The 23,584-nt window shown below is 45.8% G+C and overlaps 1 protein-coding gene across 2 annotated transcripts in view; it reads left to right on the top strand.

The window, feature by feature from the left end:
* The first annotated feature begins 1,723 nt into the window (after positions 1–1,723).
* The window catches only part of SLAIN1 (SLAIN motif family member 1), a 78,678-nt gene continuing 56,817 nt past the window's right edge, over positions 1,724–23,584 (top strand). Inside the window, exons 1-2 of one of the 2 annotated variants that reach the window (XM_075334365.1) lie at positions 1,724–2,333; positions 20,863–21,002. In XM_075334365.1, the coding sequence (XP_075190480.1) occupies positions 1,876–2,333; positions 20,863–21,002 (598 nt within the window). In that variant the 5' untranslated portion in view covers positions 1,724–1,875. The remainder of the gene's footprint in view (positions 2,334–20,862; positions 21,003–23,584) is intronic. The other variant, XM_075334366.1, reaches the window with a different exon arrangement.

The raw sequence follows: 23,584 nt of genomic DNA, 5'->3' as shown, positions 1-23,584 counted from the left end.
AAAAGGAACATTTTTATTAACAAGATTCATCCCACATTAGGTAGGCTGGGTACTTAAACATTACTAAAACATGAGTTCATCAAGCCAACGGCGGAACGCTACCGGTTAGGTTAGTAGCGGAGGCTCAACCTGCTCCATTGAAGCCTCTTCCTGCGACAGTCCAGTTCCAATGTCCCGGATCCCATTAACCCGCCACCCAAACAACCTGACCACTCAGGCCGTCCACTGGTGTGTCTGGTGGGTGTGGTACAGAGTGTACCTAGGACTTTAATTAACTGATGTAGGCAACACCATGTAGTTGGGGACCCATAACCAAGAAGGAGTTGGATATTGCACGGGAGGGCAGATTGTACAATACACTGTGACGACCTGATAGTCCAGGGGCGTCACATTAGCCCATTTGTCCTCCCCTGATCTCCTCCCATTTAGGCTGGCTTATTAGCCCACTGAACGTCCACTGTTGCACTCCTAGCTAGGCTGGCTTATTAGCCCACTGAACGTCCACTGTTGCACTCCTAGCTAGACTGGCTTATTAGCCCACTGAGCCTCCTCTGCTGTGGTCCCAGCTAGGCTGGCTTATTAGCCCACTGAGCCTCCCCTGCTGTCCTCCCAGTTAGGCTGGCTTATTAGCCTACTAAGCCTTCCCCGCCGTGGTCCCAGCTAGGCTGGCTTATTAGCCCACTGAGCCTCCCCTGCTGTGGTCCCAGCTAGGCTGGCTTATTAGCCCACTGAGCCTCCCCTGCTGTCCTCTCAGTTAGGCTGGCTTATTGGCCTACTAAGCCTTCCCTGCTGTGGTCCCAGTTAGGCTGGCTTATTAGCCCACTGAGCCTCCCCTGCTGTGGTCCCAGCTAGACTGGCTTATTAGCCCACTGAGCCTCCTCTGCTGTGGTCCCAGCTAGGCTGGCTTATTAGCCCACTGAGCCTCCCCTGCTGACCTCCCAGTTAGGCTGGCTTATTAGCCCACTGAGCCTCCCCTGCTGTGGTCCCAGCTAGGCTGGCTTATTAGCCCACTGAGCCTCCCCTGCTGTCCTCCCAGTTAGGCTGGCTTATTAGCCTACTAAGCCTTCCCTGCTGTGGTCCCAGCTAGGCTGGCTTATTAGCCCACTGAGCCTCCCCTGCTGTGGTCCCAGCTAGGCTGGCTTAGCCCACTGAGCCTCCCCTGCTGTGGTCCCAGCTAGGCTAGCTTATTAGCCCACTGAGCCTCCCCTGCTGTCCTCCCATTTAGGCTAGTTTATAAGCCCACTGAGCCTCCCTTGCTGTGGTCCCAGCTAGGCTGGCTTATTAGCCCACTGAGCCTCCCCTGCTGTCCTCCCATTTAGGCTCGTTTATCAGTCCACTGAGCCTCCCCTGCTGTAATCTCAGGCTCGTTTATCAGTCCACTGAGCCTCCCCTGCTGTAATCTCAGGCTAGTTTATCAGTCCACTGAGCCTCCCCTGCTGTAATCTCAGGCTAGTTTATCAGTCCACTGAGCCTCCCCTGCTGTAATCTCAGGCTAGTTTATCAGTCCACTGAGCCTCCCCTGTGGCTGTCGTTAGCCCCTTGCTCTGTCCCCCTCCTCTGACCCTGGGGGCGCGCACAGTCCCTGCCCGGAGGGGCTGTGGTACTACGGTAGCAGGTGGCCCCTTCCCCTCCGGCTGTGCTGGCCTCTGGTGGGCTCCTATCAGTCCCCCGAGCCTGGCTTCTCTTTGTTCCCATTGTGTCCCCCCTCCTCTCAGCATTAGTGGGAGGGAGCCGGCGTTCACATCAATATTCCCAGCGCTGACAGGAGGCGCATCCACTCCGAGCAGAGGAGGATGCAGCCTGAGCACAAGTGCAGCAGCCATCAGCGTCCGTGACTGAGCCCGGAGCCGGCATCTACGGAGAGGGGGCTGTGCCATGGCGGAGGTGAAGTGCGGCACCACAGCGGGCACTAACGGCATGGTGGTGAACGCGGAGCTGGAGGTGAAGAAGCTGCAGGAGCTGGTCAGGAAGCTGGAGAAGCAGAACGAGCAGCTGAGGAACCGGGCGAGCGCCGTCAGCACCTGCACTGCCAGCCCGCACCTGCCGCCGCCTGCAATGCATCAGCCCGGGGCATGCCTGCTGGCGTCTCCTGCCCGGCCCGCCGCACTATGCCTGCCCAGCCCGGTGCCCACTCTGCTCTGCACCTCCTCTATCGGGGGAAGCCTGTACCCCCCAGATAATCTCAGCTACTACAGCACCAGACCACAGCTGTCCTGCCTGGCTGCCACCGAGGGGCCACTGACTGCCAGCTGTAATCCCGGGGCCACCATCCTGGATGAGGTGGACATATTGGACCTGGAAGATGGGTATTGTAGTGAAGAGGAAGACACCTGGTAATCCTCCTCCTGGCATGGAAGCTGTGCTGATAGTAACATTAGCAGGGCACAGGGCATGCATGCAGATGAGGTGCAGGGATGTGTCTGTTGTGGAGCCTGGCACTGGCTTACATGGGGCTGCCCCTGTGTGACCCCTCTGCAGCCCTGGGGAATGGCCTCTATTAGCCCCAGAGGATTTGCCCTGTGATTGCTCAGCCACAGGGTACAATCTGTTCCAGGCAATAGGATTTGGGTTTATCCCTGGCTAAACCTCCCCGAGCCGCTCCACATGATCTGCCTCTATAAATGGTTTCTGGAATACCGCGGCTCCACATTGCATGGGATGCAGCGCCATTTATTTCTTCTGAATGGCACAGCGTCATCTGTTTTGTACTATGCTGTATGGCATTGGTGGGCACGGACGGGGGCGTCTTGTTTTGTATCACACCATCTCCTTAGCCCTATGCAGTGCACCAGAAAGCTGGTATTCCTGGGGGGGCATTTCTGGAGACCCTCCTAATGAGCTCCTTTTGTATTCAAGGCCTAGAACAAGTTATTTTTCCCATTCAATTCCAATCAGCGAATGACCCTCCTTTATATTATATTGTCTTTATATAGCAGCTGCATTTAAGGTGTGTCCACATTGGCTCCATCAGACCCCTGCAAAGCCCATCACTGCGAACCCCCCCCCCATACTGGCATCTGCCTGCACTGACGAGGGTTTACACCGTGTCCCATCTCTTCTGCATTAAGGCAATATTCAGATTTCCAGTTATTGATCGTTATAATGGATCCAGCAGCAATCTGTTGGCAAAAAGTTCTGAAATAATTGATTTTAGCTGTTTTTTTTTAATTTTTTTAACATTGGAGTCAATGGAACATGCATCGTTATTTATCCATCCATTTTCTTTCAGTTGTAAAGGATCCTTTTTTCTTACAGGATCAGTTTCAAATGGAAGATCAATATTAATCAGTTATCAGATCTGTTGTACATAGATTCCAACGTTAAAAAACCTCACAGATCCTGTAGCAATCAATTATTGTAAAACAGACAAGTTCTGTCTGCACAATTTTTTTGCCAACAGATTGTTGGTGGATCAGTTCTAGCGGACGATTACTGGACTTGTGAACTCAGCCTAACCACACAGATTAGTGGCAAAGTAAATGGATGTGTATGATTGAAAACCCATGTTCTAGGTAATTGGATCTGGCTCCTCGATCAATTGATTAGGAAGGGCCATCTGTACATGTGAAATGCACACCGGGCTGCATTGGAAGCATTCTGTGTTGTCCTGGTGGATTATTGCCCTTGTTATAAAGAGCAGAAAGGGACTGTTCTAGGGTTGTTTGGAAACACTTCGGAGGATGCAGATTGGCCAGGTCATATATCTTTGGCCTTTGGATGGAGCCCCAAGAACCGATCCTTATCTCATGGCATACGTGGCTCTTTGGATTAGCCGGCCTGGCACAATCTCATCGGTGTGTGACGTACATGTGACATTGCACCAGGTTGGATAATCAAAAGATCTGTGGATGCCGGAGGTAGGATATTGTTCTCAAGGCTCCTGCTTAGGCTACTTTCACACATCAGTTTTTTGCAATCAGGCACAATCTGGAAAAAAAAACGGATCCGGCACCAGATCAGTTTTATCCCCATTGATTTGTATTAGTTCCGGATTGTGCCTGATGGCCTTGCGTTGCATCTGGCTTTTGCCGGATCCGTCGTAATTGGCTAATGCGGCAGCCGGATGGAACGCCTCTTGTAAGGTTTTTTTTGTCTCTGACGAAAAACCGCATCGCGCCGGGTGCGGCGCTGTGCAGCATGGTGCATAATGAAGGTCTATGCACGCCGAATCCGGTGGCATGCATCAAATGCCGGAAGCATGTACCGGATTCGGTTTTTACTTCTGAGCATGCCCAGAAGTGATATAAATTTATTGCGTGTCAGAAAATATCTCTCTCTCTAATCGGACCGAGAAAACAATCGCAGCATGCTGCGGGTGCAATGCGAGACTCTTATCTCGCGGTACACCGGTGTACCGCTAATGCAGAGCGAGAATCGCAATAGCCGGCTACGGAGGAGAGAGGGAGAGAAATCCTACCTTCCCCTCCTCCGCGCTGGCCTGCCCCTCCTGAGAGCCTGGCCGCCCCCTGCAGCTGTGGTCCGCTCGCACGGTCGGACCACAGACACAGGGACACTTGAATAACACTCGGCTCCTGCTGTGCTGCCAGCGCGAGCCGAGTGTGTTGCAAGCATCGCAGTAGTGCCCCGTGTGGCCCCAGCCTCTCTCACACACTCACCGATCATCGGCGCGGTGCTGCACGGCTGTCACACTGCTGGCGGCTTCTCCTGATTTCACCATTTTATTAAAATCCCCAAATACCCCTCCAGGTCCGACGTAATCCACGAGGTCCCGCGACGATTTCAGCTCTGCTACATGAAGCTGACAGGAGCGGCAGTAGAACACCGCCGCTCCACACAGCAACTGAAGGGAGTCGTGCTGTCAGCGGTGACGTCACTGAGGTAGTGCCGGGACGTGTGCGGTGATGGTGCGTGCGGGAGTGCTGGTGTATGTGCAGTGATGATGGGTGCGGGAGTGCCGGCGTATGTGCGGTGATGGTGCGTGCGGGAGTGCCGGCGTATGTGCGGTGATGGTGCGTGCGGAAGTGCCGGCGTATGTGCGGTGATGGTGCGTGCGGGAGTGCCGGGGTGTGTGCGGTGATGGTGCGTGCGGGAGTGCCGGGGTGTGTGCGGTGATGATGCGTGCGGGAGTGCCGGGGTGTGTGCGGTGATGATGCGTGCGGGAGTGCCGGGGTGTGTGCGGTGATGATGCGTGCGGGAGTGCCGGGGTGTGTGCGGTGATGGTGCGTGCGGGAGTGCCGGGGTGTGTGCGGTGATGGTGCGTGCGGGAGTGCCGGGGTGTGTGCGGTGATGGTGCGTGCGGGAGTGCCGGGGTGTGTGCGGTGATGGTGCGTGCGGGAGTGCCGGGGTGTGTGCGGTGATGATGTTTGGGGGAGTGCCTGCTTGTGCAATGATGATGGGGTCTCCCTCTCTCTCAGCTTTAAAAAAACAGATTTGTTTTTCTTGTCGCATCAGTTTTTACACACTCTGAGACGGATCCGTTGCATCAGGCACAAATTGGATTGTGCCTGATTGCAAAAAACTGATGTGTGAAAGTAGCCTTAAGGCCCCGTCACACTAAGCAACATCGCTAGCAACATCGCTGGTAACGAACAACTTTTGTGACGTTGCTAGCGATGTTGCTGTGTGTGACATCCAGCAACAACCTGGCCCCTGCTGTGAGGTCGTTGGTTGTTGCTGAATGTCCTGGGCCATTTTTTAGTTGTTGCTGTCCCGCTGTGAAGCACAGATCGCTGTGTGTGACAGCGAGACAGCAACAACTAAATGTGCAGGCAGCAGGAGCCGGCTTCTGCGGAGGCTGGTAACCAATGTAAACATCGGGTAACCAAGAAGCCCTGTCCTTGGTTACCCGATATTTACCTTTGTTACCAGCCTCCGCCGCTCTCCCTGTCAGTGCCGGCTCCTGCTCTGTGCACATGTAGCTGCAGGACACATCGGGTTAATTAACCCGATGTGTGCTGTAGCTAGGAGAGCAGGGAGCCAGCGCTAAGCATTGTGCGCTGCTCCCTGCTCTGTGCACATTTAGCTGCAGCACACATCGGGTAATTAACCTGATGTGTGCTGTAGCTAGGAGAGCAGAGAGCCAGCGCTAAGCATTGTGCGCTGCTCCCTGCTCTGTGCACATTTAGCTGCAGCACACATCGGGTAATTAACCCGATGTGTGCTGTAACTAGGAGAGCAGGGAGCCAGCGCTAAGCGGTGTGCGCTGCTCCCTGCTCTCTGCACGTGTAGCTCCGTGCACTGGTAACCAAGGTAAATATCGGGTTGGTTACCCGATATTTACCTTAGTTACCAAGCGCAGCATCTTCCACGCGGCGCTGGGGGCTGGTCACTGGTTGCTGGTGAGCTCACCAGCAACTCGTGTAGCGACGCTCCAGCGATCCCTGCCAGGTCAGGTTGCTGGTGGGATCGCTGGAGCGTCGCAGTGTGACATCTCTCCAGCAACCTCCTAGCAACTTACCAGCGATCCCTATCGTTGTTGGGATCGCTGGTAAGTTGCTTAGTGTGACTGGACCTTTAGTGGTACAGACTAATCCACTCGACTGGGTCCTGTGAATCAATTTGCATCAACTATGTTATATTGACATGTGGCAGACATTTCTGCAACATTTCTTTTTATCTGAATAGGATTGAAAAAATCCTATCATGCTTCAGAAACAGAAAGTCAAGGTTCACGTATAACCTGGTGCTCTGAGCACTGCGTCAGGGTTTGCATCTAATCCTTCAAAATAGGATTTAGATGGAAGCCCCAACAAAGCCATTTGGTATAATGGACATATAGTTACTTTGCACTCTAATTGGCTTTCTTTCTGATGGTGTCCATCTTTTTAGGGGGACACACAAGGTCCATTTAGTTATTGAAATCTCTAACAAGACTACTCATTACCAATAAGGTTACCATATGTCCACACAAATCAAGTTGAGAGGCAAAAATACATTGTAGATCTTGGCAGGGTTCTTTGACAGATCTGCAGAAAAATCTGCATGAATTAGAGCTCATTCAGCTGTTAGTTTTTTGGGGACATACTAAAAAGAATGATGAAAAGGAATAAATAAAAATAATGAGGATAATAACTTATTAGGTGTATATTATGTAGATGTATAAAAGGTTTCTTGGGCAAGTTAGACATGGAATGAACATTATATATGAGCATTATAGGTGTGGAATGATCATGAAATATATGTAGATAATATGAGAATGAACGCATATGGCATATAACCAGGTGTATATTATGTTACCTGAGCATTATAGCTGTGAAATGATCATGAAATATATGTAGATAATAGGAAAATGAACGCATATGCCATATAACCAGGTGTATATTATGATACCTGAGCATTATAGGTGTGGAATGATCAAGAAATATCTGTAGATAATAGGAAAATGAACGCATATCCCATATAACCCTATAAATATAGACCTGGTTATATGGCATATACGTTCATTTTCCTGTAATCTACTGATATTTCATGATCATTCCACACCTATAATTCTCAGGTAACATAATATACATCTGGTTATATGCCATATGCATTTATTTTTCTATTATCTACATATAGTTCATGATCATTCCACACCTATAATGCTCAGGTAACATAATATACACCTGGTTATATGGCATATGCGTTCATTTTCCTGTAATCTACAGATATTTCCTGATCATTCCACACCTATAATGCTCATATATAATGTTCATTCCATGTCTAACTTGCCAAAGAAACCTTTTATACAACTACATAATATACACCTAATAAGTTATTATCCTCATTCTTTTTTTTATTTAATCCTTTTCATCATTCTTTTTAGTATGTCCCAGTTTTTTGCGCATGACACTGATGGTGCCCTGATAAGACACTGATGAATTTTGTGAGAAAATAAGACATTAAAATGAGCTCTTAGGCTATATGCACACGCTGAATCTTTTGCTGCGTTTTTGGTGAAGTTTTGTGGTCACAAAGATGCACCCAAATGCATGCATTTCCTTCCCCCAGCAAAGTCTGAGATTTCTATTTTGCTGTCTGCACTGTGCATCTTTTTTTGGCTGTGTCTTTGAAAACGCAGCCAAGATGCAGCGTGGCAAGTCTTTTTGCGTTTTGTCCTTGCCTTTCTGTAGACTGGCAGATCAATCCCCCACTGACTCGAGGTCAGCGGGGATTGATCCCTGGCTCTGGCGAGATTCCGATCCCCATGTAACGTCTATGGGCACTAGAATTGGCGCAAAGGGGTAGGAGCAAGCACTTCATACTTTCCGGTTCACCAGGGCGGCTATCACACTGCTCTTGCAGCTGCTCATTCACTTCCCGGGCCGCTCATTGCCTTCATTGAATATTCACTGCTTCCACCGCCCACCAGTGTCTGTGATTGGTTGCAGTCAGACGAGCACCGACGTTTAATGACAGCGTGTCTGACGCTTCTTAACACAGACGCCGGTGGGTGGGTCTATACCATACAGTAAAATAAAAAAAATTGGCATAGGATCTCCCATATTATGATAACCAGCACAGATATAGCCCGACAGCTGGGGGCTGATATTCTCAGTATGGGGAGACCCATGGTTATCGTGCTCCATCAGCCTGCAGCCGCTCGGAATTGCTGCATCCATTAGATGCAATATTCCGACACTTTACCCAGCTCTTCCCGATTTCTCTGATGTGGTGGCAATCATTGTAATAAAGAGTTAATGGCAGCCCGCAGCTGCCAATAAGCATTAGATTAGTAATGGTGAGGCATCTATGAGACCCCCCAACACTAATCTGTAAGTGAAAGTAATTAAACACAAACACCCAAAAAAATCCTTTATTTGAAATAAAAGACAAAAAAACACCATTTTTCACCACTTTATTAACCCCTTAATACTAGAAGTCCCAGAAATGTCGAGCTCCATAGGGTTTCAATGGTAGAAATGTTAAATGACCCCTCTCTGGGACTTCTAGTGTTAAACACCCCTGCAGGTCTGACGTAATCCAGACAAGGTCCCACGACTCTTCCAGCACTGCTACATATGAAGCTCACAGCGAGCGCCAGAGAACATGACTGCTCGCTGTGAGGTTCAGGCAGAGACTGAGCCGTGATCAGCGATTATGTCACTCAGGTTAGTCGCAGCCACAGCTGGATTCCTCCACCTGTGACCGCAAATCACCTGAGTGACGTCACCACTGATCGCACGGCTCCCTTAAGTCGCTACCTCACAGTGGACGGTCATGTTCTATGGTGCTTGCTGTGAGCTTCAGATGTAGCAGTGCTGTGGAAGTATCATGGGACCTGCAGGGGTATTTTTGGGGTTAATACCGTGGTAAAATAGGATGCTTTTTTTTTGTCTTTCAAATAAAGGATTTTTTGGGTGTTTGTGTTCATCTACTTTCACTTACAGATTAATGATTGGGGTCTCAGACTCCTCCTCTTGTTTCCTCTTGAGAAACAAGCTGTGTTTCCCTAACCACAGAATAAAAAGATGCACTCAAAAAAAGATGCAGCATGCGCATGGAGCCTTAGGCTACATGCGCACCCTGCATCTTTTTGTGTTCACAAACTGCAGCCAAAACTGCACCTTGTCAGAGAGAGCATGGAAATGTCACAAAAAATGCTTGTAATAGTAGGTGCGTTTTCGGGGCGTTTTTCACAACATGCTTTTTTGCTTTGTTTTTGTGACAAATGTTAACAAAAATGCAGGAAGAATGAACATGTTGCTTTTTTTTTTTTTGTCATAAACTTTTGACAAATAAAATGCTGACTAATAAACTGCAATGTGCACATAGCAAATCTGACTTCTCATAGACTTTGCTGGGAAATCAAATGTCAGAAAGTTCTGACAACAAAAACAAAAAAAAACCAAAGTTCTGAAAACAAAAACGCAGCAAAAAACGCAGCGTGCGCATGGAGCCTTAGGTTGAGTTTAGACAGCTTTTTGACCTTGGTGCCAAAATTCTGCAGAGTAAAAAAACTCAATATACTGACCATGGGAATGTAGCCATACTTCTCCATACTTTGGCCAACTAGTTACTCTCGGGCTTCTTCTTTTAGAACAGTGTTTCCCAAACTCCAGTCCTCATGGCCCCCAACAAGTCATGTTTTCAGGATTTCCTTACCATTGAACAGGTGATGGAATCATTATCAAGACATCACCTGTGCTATATCCTGAAAACATGACCTGTTGGGGATCGCGAGGACTGGAGTTTGGGAACCACTGTTTTAGAATTTAAAGGAACCTGTCACGTAAAAAACATCATTAACCTGCAGATACTGGATTAATCTGCAAGGTTAGTAACGTTTGAAACCTGCCTGGTGCCTGCACATTGAACCCCACTGCTGGGAGGAAATGAACGTTAATCCTCCTGGCAGCGTTTGGGTTTTAGTCACGAAGGCAGCGCCGACGCAGGTTGAGTTATAACTCTGTGTTTTGAGAGTGGTAGCTGTAACCGCGCCACCTACACTGAATGACCACTGCTCATCATTAAAACCTGCTGTCACTTAGTGAGAGAGTCGTGGTCACAACCTCTGCTCCCCTTACAGTGAGCGGTAATTGAACCTGGGCCGGTGCTGCCATGACTGTAACTGGAACGCTGGCAGGAGGAATAAAGTTAATTTCCTCGCTGCAGCAGGCTTGAATGTTCAGGTGCCGGACAGGTTTCAAACACTATTAACCTACAGGTTAGGGCTCTTTTCCACTTGTGTACCGCTTCCGATGAGAAAGCATTGGAAGCGATATGCTAATGACTCTCTGCTGTGGGTGTCAGCCGAGGGTCATGCGACTGTGATGCAATCTTGCGATCACATCACAGGAGTGGAGAAGATGTAGGGAGCACTTTCTCCCATCTCCTCCGCTGTCTGTCTCTGCGTGTACCACACTGCAGTCACATAACATGTGAGTGCAGTGCAATTTTACACACACGTGAGCCGAGACTGTGCAGCATGCTACCATTGTACCGAGAGCCCGATCCGCATGGAGAAAAAAACGGGACAGAGGAAACTGCCTCATTGTTTAACACTGGTGCGAGTGCAATCCAATTTTTTTTTTCAGATCGCACTAGGAAATTGCAGATGGAAAAGAACCCTTAGGCTGGAAACACACTTATGCGAGTAAAATCGGTCCGACTGGGCTGAAAAAAACTCGGCTGATTTTAGTTCATGTTAGGTCCGAGTGCAATGCAAGTGCGATGCTTTTTCTGAATAAATTATTGATTTTGCTCGCGTGTGTGTTGCGTTTGTGATGCTTGTTTCCTGCAACATCTTAACTAGATAAAAGTGATTACACATTTGTCAGTTAATTTACTTTTGGGAATGGGATGTCACATTCATCTGTTGAATATTTAATGAGCGTAGTTCCTGCCACACTCACAAATGTGAACGCTGGTGCGCGTGTGTGATCCTACTTTTAATCCCCTTCCATAGGAAATCATTGGGACAAATGGTGCGAGAAACTCGCAAAAAAGCAGCATGCTGCGATTTTTTTTCTCGGCCCTATTTGGACTGAGAAAAAAATCGCAAATGCGAGCTGAATCATTGACTAAGATGTGTCCGATTCCAATGCGAGCTTTTCTCGCATTGCTATACTGCGAGAAACTCGCAAGTGAGAAGCAGCCCTTAATCCCATATCTGCAGGTTAATAGCTTTTTTCACACGTTAGGTTCCCATTAACAGAGAATATTATTCTGTTTTTGTTCTCAGTCCATGTATTCAGCTTTTTATTTTCCTATTTACAATGCCAAATATCGTAGATAGAAATGGTCACCAGTGTCCGCTTCTATAAAGCATCCATTGTTATCTAATATACAGCCTTCATCTTATCCATTTGACCTTCCACATGTAACTGTTGTCCAGATTTGAACACAAAGTGCTTAAATATTTACATAGTTAGTTTGTATTAATAACCCAAAACACGCTACGGATACTGTTCTACAGCCAAATTGGTTCAGAGACTAACTTAACTCATTTTGTGGTGCTAAAAGTGAATATGTTTAATTTGTTCTAGTTTTCAAGCTCCAGAAGAGGTTGTAATTACGTATTACACTTTTCATGCAGGTATATAGAAAATTGCATTTATTATTTCATCATCATTATTGCATTTAGTAGCCAGTCTATTACATCATCTATTTAGTCTATTGAACCTTCACTATTTGATTATCTTAAGGTGACGAATCAAAAAACGCCAACTTAGCTAGCTCTGATAATCCTAATTACAGTTGCATCACCTACTTTTATAAATGCTCTCTGTAAGGTATACAGTTTTAGGATATCTTAGCTTATTTTCTCAGCATATCGACATGATTCTTTTTTTTTTTTTTTTTCCAAGCCACATGGGCTAATAAAGTCCACTTTTTGACTTTATTTTGAGTGCTGCCTTTCCCTGATATATATATATATATATATATATATATATATATATATATATATATATATATATATATATATATATATATATATATATATATATATATAATTTTTTATTTTTTCTTCTCCAGATGTACCACATTCTTGCATTAGCAAAGCGGATAGTTTTTGCTACATGTTAAGTAAAGCATATAACCTGTATTTTGGCATCTTTTGCAGAATTGGAGATCAGGACAAGAGTTAAGCGGGGTTTACACGCAACGACATCACTAACAAGATGTCATGGGGGGTCACGGAATTCGTGACGCACATCCGGCCTCGTTAGCGACGTCGTTGCGTGTGAAATGCACGAACGACCGTTAACGATTAAAAATACTCACCTAATCGTTGATCGTTGTCCAGTCGTTGTAATCCCGATTATCGTTGCTGTTTCAGGACGCAGGTTGTTCGTCGTTCCTGCGACAGCACACATCGCTATGTGTGACACCGCAGGAATGAGGAACAACCTCGTACCTGCGGCAGCCCGCAATGAGGAAGGAATGAGGTGGGCAGGATGTTCGGCCCGCTCATCTCCGCCCCTCCGCTGCTATTGGGCGGCCGCTTAGTGACGTCGCTGTGACGCCGAATGAACCGCCCCCTTAGAAAAGAGGCGGATTGCCGGCCACAGCAATCTTACTAGGGAGGTAAGTATAGTGTGACGGGTGTTAGTGATGTTGTGCGCCACGTGCAGCGATTTGCCCGTGAAGCACAACCGACGGGGGCGGGTACGCTCACTAGCGATATCGATATCGCTGCGTGTAAACCCCGCTTTAGGCTCCACACATATGCTGCAATAGATGTATAGATGTGCATCACATCTAACAACTGGGTGCATGGGAAGAGGCAGTCGATGCCTTTTGCAGTGCCAATGATCTGGAGAGAGCTAACTGATCTCACTAGTAAGTGCTATTTCTGCATGGTGCTCTCCGTTAGGAAAGGAGTTTGAAGGAATAAGTGGTCTTTACAGTATCCAAAAATTCCATTTGCAATACGTCCATTACCCCATACAGAAGAACTTCTGGCTCCAAAAGCACCAGAGATATTTTCAGTCAAGTGAGGAATAAGAGGGCGCTTGGTGTCATGAAGCATCTTTCTCTTTTGACCCCGACTTTCTGTCAGCAACCTCAACTGAACCACACCTTATAACACAAAGTGAATTGAATGGTCTTGTTAGAGATTTGGATCTATCTGAGTGTAATGCTGAGCCTTTAGGTTCCAGGCTACAGCAGTGGAATCTCCTGGAGAACGATTTTCGTATTTATTTGTTCCACAAGCGTGATAAATATCTTGTCCAATACTTCTTCATGGGGGGTGATCTAGTGGCATGCAACAACAGCCAGAGTCTAATGGAAGCTCTTCAATGATTCGTTCAAAACAAGCCTAAAGGGGGCTTTACACGCTACGACATCCCTAATGCGAACTCGTTGGTGTCACGGAATTGGTGACGCACATCCGGCCGCATTAGCGAGGCCGTTGCGTGACACCCATGAGCGATTTTGCATCGTTGCAAAAACGTGCAAAATCGCTCATCAGTGACATGGGGGTCCATTCTCAAAAATCGTTACTGCAGCAGTAACGAGGTTGTTCCTCGTTCCTGCGGCAGCACACATTGCTCCGTGTGACGCCGCAGGAACGAGGAAGCTCTCCTTACCTGCCTCCCGGCCGATATGCGGAGGGAAGGAAGTGGGCAGGATGTTCGTCCCGCTCATCTCCGCCCCTCCGCTTCTATTGGGCGGCGGTTCAGTGACGCAGCTGTGACGTCGCTGTGACGCTGAATGAACCGCCCCCTTAGAAAGGAGGTGGTTCGCCGGTCACAGCGACGTCGCCGGGCAGCTAAGTATGTTTGACATGTCTGGGCGATGTTGTGCGGCACGGGCAGCGATTTGCCCGTGTTGCACAACAGATGGGGGCGGGTACCCACGCTAGCGATATCGGTATCGATATCTCAGCGTGTAAAGTAGCCTTAAGGCTATGTGCGCACGTTGCTTTTTTTGTGACCACAAAGATGCAGCGTTTTTGCGCATTTTACAGTGTTTTTTGCCGCGTTTTTGTTGTGTTTTTTCCAATGCATTACATGGGGGAAAAACGATGGCAAAAACGCAGAAAGAATTGACAAGTTGCGTCTTTTTGGTCACCACAAAAACGCACCTAAAACAAAACTGCACTGTGTGGACAGCAAAAATGAAAACTCATACACTTTGCTGGGGAAGGAAGTGCATGCAGTTTTAAGACCAAAAAACGCACTTGAAAAAAACGCACTGTGCGCACATAGCCTAAAATGGGTCTTGCTACATAATGGCAATGCACTACCTTCAATTCCAGTTGGTTATGCAGCCCACATGAAAGAAACCTATGACAACATGAAACAGCGGTTGAGGTGTCTGCACTATGACCAACATTTGTGGCCCTCTGTGATGACTTAATGGTAGTTGCCCTCTTTCTTGATCTCCAGGGTAGATACACAAAGTACTCCTGTTTTCTGTGTGAGTGGGATAGTTGTGCAAGAGCATATCACTACAATAAGAGACTGGCCTCTCCGACATTCAGTTCCTCCAGGGAGTAAAAATGTCCTGTGTCCAGCACTTGTTGACCCACATATGATTTTGTTGCCACCATTGCAAGAGACAAGAGACAAGCAAAAGAGAGTTGTCACCGAATGAGGAGCAAATTTCTGCAACTGTTTATAATTCGCAATAGTGTTTAGACAAGTTATTTGAATTGTTGCTCAGGATCCTCTAAATATCAGAAAATTGTCATAACAAAATATTCTGCAATTCTATATATTTGTAGAAATAATAATGTTTGAAGGTACTGAAACATGTATTATACAGTTGTGTTAATTATTATGTAGCAGTAAATGGAAAACTCTTTGATATCAAAGAAACCAGAATCAACTAAAAGTTTTCGTTGTCAGATTTGAATTCAGGAGACCAAAATTGTTAGAGGTTGTCCAATACTTTTACATTGCCTGTCCTTAGGAGAGGTCAGCAATGTCTGATCGATGGGGGTCTGACACCTTGCACCCTCGCCAATTACCTGTTCTCTGTGCCGGTGGCAGCTGCAGGTGGTCAGAAATGCTCAGTTCCAGAACTTTTCTGTCTTCTGACAGCGGTCACGGCCTGGTACTGCACATCCTCCTATTGATTTGAAGGAGGCGGATGTGCAGTACCTGGCCACGGCCACTATCAGAATATGGAGCAGCTCTGGAATTTAGCATTTCTGGCCGCCGACACCGTGAACAGCTAGCGATTCCGGGTGTCAGACCCCAGCCGATCAGACATTGATGATCGATCCTAAGAAAACGCCATCAATGTTAAAGTACAGGACAGCCTCTTTTAGAAATGGCTAATTTTATATTTGAACCTGACAACTTTTGAAAATATGTAGAACTGTGTAAGGGAAGAGAGAGATGATGTTGCTAATTCTTTATTGATGCGAATTGTATTTATATAATTTTTGTATTTTTTTATTAATAGGGTTGATCTGGTCTATTACTATTGCAATTGGGACTAAGAACTTACAGGCATCCATCTCTGCTTGCACAAAGCGGTTATGGACTCCCTTACTTCCGCTGATGTCATGTTGACAGAGCTGTGACTTCTCTTCTGCTCTGCTCTGTGGATGGGGCGTCTCTGCCGATGTCATGCTAATTGACAGCCAGAATCCCGCTCCCTAACTACAGAACAGTCGAGTAGATAGCAATTATCTGCCTTAGTTCTTGGCTGCATACACAAAAAAATAAGTCCTGGGTAACCCAGGCTTTGTTTACTTGCCCGTCTATCCTTTCCTTTTGTCCGTTCCAGCATGGAAAACTTCTTCCGTTCAAAATATAAACAACAAATTGAAACTAAACAGGTACCTTTAAATTATATGGGGTCTATCTAGTTCTATGTAATACAGAAAGGTAAAGGATCCTAATTCCTTTAATCTGTTTTGTTTATTTTAAACAGAACAGAACAGACAAATGCAGACACTAGATGGCATGTGAACAGAGCCCAGGACGTTCTCTAGAATGTAACCTACTTTTACTTGTTTTCTTCATTGCTGAGCCCTTTCAGGCTATTGATGCTTTTCTGTAGACCTCTCTAAGTGGGTCAAGAATTAAGTGAAACATTCTTTGCACACAACCCTTTTAGATTAGCTCAAAATTCAGAACGTGTAACAAACTGATGGTGGGTCAGGAAGGGAACTAATCTTGTGTTATGTAAAGGAATAATGCTATCCTATATGTGCTATAAAGTATCCGTACCTCCATGGAATTGCCGCAGGCTTGTAGTGTAAGTGTCCTTCCAAGTCCTGTAGTTCAGTGATATCCGATATGGTTATTAATTCCGAGTTGCTTTTGGTATGTAGCCATGCTGAATTTCGTGATTTAACTGCTCAGGTATTTAAATTCATTATATGGAACCTGTTAGGAGTTTTTCCACAAAAGACGCATTACTGCCTGGTGTGAGCAGACATTTAAGGCCTAAACCACACGGCATGAAAATTGGTGCGAGTGGAGAGTGATAAAAAAATCGCATTCCACTCGGACCAATATTAGCCTATGTGTCAGCACACGAGCGATTATTTTCTCAGCCCTAATCGCACCGAGACAACAATCGCATCATGCTGCGATTGTAATGCGAGACTCTTTCTCTCGCACCCATTCAAGTCTATGGAGCGAGAGAAAAATCGCACTGCACTTGCGGTACACCGGTGTACCGCGAGTGCAGTGCGAGAATGGCAATAGCCAGCTACAGAGGAGAGAGGGACATAAATCCATCCCTCTCCTCCTCAGTCCTGGCGCGCCTCCCGCAGCTGAGGTCCACTCGCACGTTCGGACCTCAGTCGCAGGGACACTCGCATGACACTCGGCTCTGCTGTACTGCCAGCGTGAGCTGCGTGTCATGCGAGGGGTTCCCAGCCTTACTTTAATTTTTGTCAATATCACATTGAATCAAACTGCTAAGAACACTTCTGGGAATTGCAAGAAGGCCTAAGCCACACGGCGAGAAAAACAGTGCGAGTGGAGTGCGATAAAACATCGCATACCCCTCGGACCAATTCTAGCCTGTGTGTTGTAACGGGGTGCCAGGGGTGCCTCGGGGGTTGTAGTCATGGCCCCTTTTTCTAGCAGGCTTACCCCTGGCTCCGCCGTCACTATCGGGACAGGAGATGTCTTGGTGGGGCAGAGTGTGGTGGTGCATCTGTCGTCCGACGTACAAACACTTTCCAGGCATGATTCGGTGCAAATAAAAGACATTCTTTATTATACAGTTCTTCAAACAACCGGCAGTTATAGATGACTTCACGCTTTCTTTAGCTGGGGAAAGCCTGTCCTGACGTCTCCTCCAGTGGGGATGTGCCCGGCTAATCTGCTTCACCTGGCTCCCACTACGGCTACCCACAGACCGGACCCACACCGGTACTGCTTCGCACTTGAGGTTCCGCCCGCTCCTTTTCTCTCCGGCTTTCCTATATATCCAACTCCCACACTCTGCCCCTTCTCTGCTTCCTCTCTCCCGTCCCGGGCACAACAACACCTCTTACTCCCACTTTTTCCTCCACATCTTTTCTCCCCCTCCCCTTTATCTTGCCGGCTCCTCCTACCACTGGTTTCTATGAGACAGCCGTCCCACCCGGCCACTAGGGGAAACCCACTAAGACAGTGCATAAACCATCAAAACATTTTTATTAAATAGCATCAACATTCCGGGGGATACTGGGCTTCTTTGTAAGGGGTCTGCCCACCCCTTACAGTGTCAGCACACATGAGCGATTATTTTCTCAGCCCTACTTGCACCGAGACAACAATCGCATGCTGCGATTGTAATGCGAGACTCTTTCTCTCGCACCCATTCAAGTCTATGGAGCGAGAGAAAAATCGCACTGCACTCGCGGTACACCGGTGTACCACGAGTGCTGGGCGAGAATGGCAATAGCCGGCTACGGAGGAGAGAGGGACATAAATCCATCCCTCTCCTCAGTGCCGGCGCGCCTCCCGCAGCTGAGGTCCGCTCGCACGTTCGGACCTCAGTCGCAGGGACACTCGCATGACACTCGGCTCTGCTGTACTGCCAGCGTGAACTGAGTGTCATGCGAGGGGATCCCAGCCTTACTTTAATATTTGTCAATATCACATATCACATTGAATCAAACTGCTAAGAACACTTTTGGGAATTGCAAGAAGACATCAAGTAGTGGGTGGTGGTTACAGGTAAAGACTTTGTCTAATTCCCTTTAAAGGTTTTTGCCAGGTAATCTGAAAGCAGCATAATGTAGGGGCAGACACCCTGGTTCCAGTGATGTAACTTACTGGGCTGCATAGTGTAGATTTGATAAAACTGCTGATTAATCAGCAGTAGATTATCATTAGAGGACTACTTGTCCTGCTGCCAGGTAGTCCAGCATATTCATGAGATCTGTATAACTGCTAGATCTGCAGCAGAGAAAACATTGATTTTTATCAACGTGACAGCAAACAGCTCAGTAAGTGACACATGGCTGGAAACAGAGTATCTATCTCTACATTATGCTGCTCTCAGATGGGGACAGATTCCCTTTAAGTACATTAAGTACATTAATATATATGTTGTGCCTTCATCATCTCTAACAAATAATAGGTTAATTTGAAGTTATGTAAGAGATATGGGGGGAAATTAATAAGACTACCGTTTCATACTTTAGCCTTAAGTGGGCTTTACACGCAGCGATATCGCTAGTGAGCGTACCCGCCCCTGTCGGTTGTGCGTCATGGGCAAATCGCTGACCGTGGCGCACAACATCGCAAACACCCGTCACACTATACTTACCTGCCTAGAGACGTCGCTGTGACCGGCGAACCGCCTCCTATCCAAGAGGGCGGTTCGTGCAACGTCACAGCGACGTCACTAAACAGCCGCCCAAGAGGAGCGTAGGGGCGGAGATGAGCGGACCAAACATCCCGCCCACCTCCTTCCTTCCTCATTCTGGGCGGCCGCAGGTAAGGAGATGTTCCTAGCGATGTGTGCTGCCGCAGGAACGACGAACATCATACCTGCAGCAGCAACGATAATCGGGATAGGAACAACTGGACAATGATCAACGATATGGTGAGTATTTTTGATCGTTAAAGGTCGTTCCTGCGGTGTCACACGCAAAGACGTTGCTAACGAGGCCGGATGTGTGTCACGAATTCCGTGACCCCAACAACATCTCGTTAGCGATGTTGTTGCGTGTAAAGTCCGCTTTAGAGGAGACTGCCTTTTAAATAGTTTTGGTACATATTTACCTGTCTGTGCCCCAGAAAGGAAAATGGTGCCAAATCTCCACATGTAAATATACCATAAGTGATTTACACAGGTACACTGTTCATTGCATTGTGTCAGTTGGTGAAGCTTGGTGGTAGTGCCGCACTCATTAAAAATGAATAGAGCTATAGTGTACAATACATGATTTATTCCCTGGTTATTGGAATCATTAGGTGACTCAGTGGTCAGATCTCCATGGATAGGGGATAACTTTTAAAATTGAGCAAACCCCTTGAAGCAGATGTAGGCCAGCTTACTCTGTCTGTACTGCAAAAAATAGTATGGAATAGCCTTGTAGACTATATTATTCCATACACTGGTATCCAATAAAATGTGTATTGAATGGTATACTATTTTTTTTTTTTTTTTTCTTTTTTTCAATAGGTTGTGATGGGCTGTGCTATGCAAATACGGTGGAATACATTTGAGGCCCCCTTTGTAGACATACATTTGAACCTTCTTCTGGTGCATATGTCAGAGGCTTTATAATGTCCCCTTGACAGAAATGTCACTCTAGTCTTATCTTCATAGTCATAGAGGGCTCGTTGACAGAATCATCACACTCGCTAAATGGTTAAACTGTATGCAAAGCTAATAAAAATAACATGGTGAATACTTGTCAATATTATTCCATGACTTACAAGGTGGTGACTAGGTTAGGTCAAGGCTTATGACGCATTAACAAGAGAGAGCTTTTATTTTGCTAATCAATTTTACCAGAACAGCTAAAATTAAGGCCCTGATTCATCAAGACAGGCATTTTTCCATGTCAGTCTTGTTGAGGAGATGTGCTGGACTTAAGATTTAATAGAGTTAAAAGTTTAATTTTCTGACAAGTATCCTGCACCTCTGTATGCGCCTTGCCACAAAATCTTACTCCAGTTATCGACTAGAGTAACATTTAAGGCGCCATGAATTTGGCAAACTGGTTGCCATGCTTTTGTCTTGCCCCAACTGTGCCCACTTTGTCGTAGCTGAGCAAAAATGGTCAAAAGTCCAACATTTAGTGCAGCCTTGAGTTGCACTAAAATTTTGCAACTTTTCAAAGGTTTTTACTCCAGATTTCTGGCATAAAAGATTTCATGAACCAGCCCATTGTGTTGAACTTCTTTAATATTATTATGTGGTGTTTTGGTTTTTTTTAATTTTTATTTTTTTTTTTTTTTTTTTGAGTTTTAAGGGTTATTCTTAAAATTACAAGTGATCCCCTATTTATAGGATGGCTTGATTATAAATTACAACCTGTTTCTGTTTGGTCTCTTCCAGGCTTTATGTATCCCCTACTAAGAGGCATAAATCGTTTGAGTCTACCCCCAGCCCATTGGAATGGTGTAGGCAAGTTCTGGATCATCCAAGTCCTGAAATAGAAGCAGCTAAGAGATCACTTTGCTTCCGACTTGAGCAAGGTAATCAATATTATATTGACGTTTGCCATTTTCTACAAATGGCTTTATTAAATTTGCAAATCTAATATTCCTCTTGAGTTCTCACATGCTGCACATTGTCAGGCATTCGGTGCTGACTGCCATTTGTGAAACACTATTGATGGGAAATGGCTGTGATGAAACTTCTTGTGAGATGCAAGTACAAAATGTTGTTAGTCATGGGAGCTTCTTAGCATATCAATACCTCAGTCCATTTGTTTCTCTCACGAAATACTTCCGTATTGTCATGGAAACCATGGGTGGGCTTTACTGGAAGAGTGGACAAGTGACGTGACCTTTGATGGTAAAGGATCTTATGGCTTTGAGCTTGCCCACAGCAAAATTGTGTTGTGTGTGCTAGGAAAAATCTATGTAAATACTTCTATGTCAAACGTTTTCAAGAAGTGATACCGTTATTGGCCAGAAAAACTATTTGTAAACCTTTGGAGCAAGAGAGACCCCTTAATTAGTCAAGTTTCCAATTATTTTTCGGAGACCAACACACAGAAAACTTGTTGGAGGAACTTGTGGGTTTGGTGGTAAAGGGAAGACATTAGTTATACACCGTGTGCAGAATTATTAGGCATGTTGTATTTTAGAGGATTGTTTTATTATTGATCAACAACTATGTTCTCAATCAACCTAGAAAACTCAAATATCAAAATTTAATAATTTTGGAAGTTGGAGTGTTTTTTTTTTTTTTAGACTTGGCTAGCTTAGGAGGATATCTGTTTGTGCAGGTAACTATTACTGTGCAGAATTATTAGACAACTTAATAAAAACCAAATATATTCCCATCTCACTTGTTTATTTTGACCAGGTAAACAAATATAACTGCACAAAATTTAGAAATAAACATTTCTGACATTCAAAAACAAAACCGCAAAAAATTAGTGACCAATATAGCCACCTTTCTTTCTGACACTCAACAGCCTACCATCCATAGATTCTGTCAGTTGGTTGATCTGTTTATGATCAACATTGCATGCAGCAGCCACCACAGCCTCCAAGACACTGTTTTCTCTCCCTATAGATCTCACATTTTATGAGGGACTACAGGTTCTCTATGGGGTTCAGATCAGGTGAACAATGGGGCCATGTCATTATTTTTTTCATCTTTTAGACCTTTACTGGCCAGCCACACTGTGGAGTAGTTGGATGCATGTAATGGAGCATTGTCCTGCATGAAAATCATGTTTTTCTTGAACGATACCAACTCCTTCCTGTAACACTGCTTGAAGAAGTTGTCTTCCTAAAACTGGCAGTAGGTCTGGGAGTTGAGCTTTACTCCATCCTCAACCTGAAAAGGTCCCACAAGTTCATCTTTGATAATACCAGCCCATACCAGAACCCCACCTCCACCTTGCTGGCGTCTGAGTCAAAGTGGAGCTCTCTGCCCTTTACTGATCCAGCCTGTGGCCTAGCCATCTAGCCCATCATGAATCACTCTCATTTCATCAGTTCTATAAACCTTTGCAAAATCAGTCTTAAGATATTTCTTGGTCCAGTCTTGACGTAATATCTTGTGTTTCTTGTTCAAAGGTGGTCATTTTTCAGCCTTCCTTACCTTTTTCATATCCCTGAGTATGGCACACCTTGTGATTTTTGATACTCCAGTAACGTTGCAGCTCTGAAATATGGCCAAACTGGTGGTAAATGGCATCTTGGCAGCTTCGCACTTGATTGATCCTCAATCCATGGGCAGTTATTTTGCGCCTTTTTTGCATAACACTCTTCTTGTGATCACACTTCAAAAGTTTGGCAATTTTAAGACTGCTGCATCTCTCTGCAAGACATCTCACAATTTTGGACTTTTCAGAGCCAATCAAATCTCTCTTCAGACCCATTTTGCCAAAGGAAAGGAAGTTGCCTAATAATTAAGCACACCTTATATAGAGTGTTGATGTTATTACATCACACCCCTCCTCATTACAGAGATGTACATCACCTGATTTACTTAATTGGTAGTTGGCTCTCAAGCCTATACAGCTTGGAGTAGGACAACATGTATAAAAGGTATCATGTGATCAAAATACCCATTTGCCTAATAATTCTGCACATAAGGTAATGAGTATTCTCTGTGAGGGGGTTTATACAATTATTCTGTTCCCTGTGAGATTATTTTATATGACTTTAAACCATTAAAGGGTCTGTCCAGTATCAGACAATCTCTTTTTAAATGCTCTATTCACCCATATAAAATCTAAAAAATCTTTTAGCCACCTTCCGCACCGGCAACATTCTAGCAATGTTGACGCTGTCTCCAGGCGTCAACGTGACATTATGTCATTATGAATGACTGAAACAAGAGGACTACACTAAGAGTTGACACAATCAGCTATTTGTGCTTGGGGTGGATACAATGGGGTGCACAAATATCTTGTTGTAATATCTTTTATGTGTTGTGGTCAATCACTCGATTGTTTATAATCGAGTGATTGACCACAACACATAAAAGATATTACAATCTGGCTAACCACAACACCACAACACATAAAAGATATTACAATCTGGCTAACCAGAAAAATTATATCTGCAAGCCTTCTGTCTGAAGAAGGAGCCTC

The sequence above is a fragment of the Anomaloglossus baeobatrachus genome, chromosome 2 (genome assembly GCF_048569485.1).
Source record: "Anomaloglossus baeobatrachus isolate aAnoBae1 chromosome 2, aAnoBae1.hap1, whole genome shotgun sequence".
NCBI lineage: Eukaryota > Metazoa > Chordata > Amphibia > Anura > Aromobatidae > Anomaloglossus > Anomaloglossus baeobatrachus.
The sequence above is the reverse complement of the archived record's forward strand: the minus strand, read 5'-3'. Positions and strand labels throughout refer to the sequence as shown.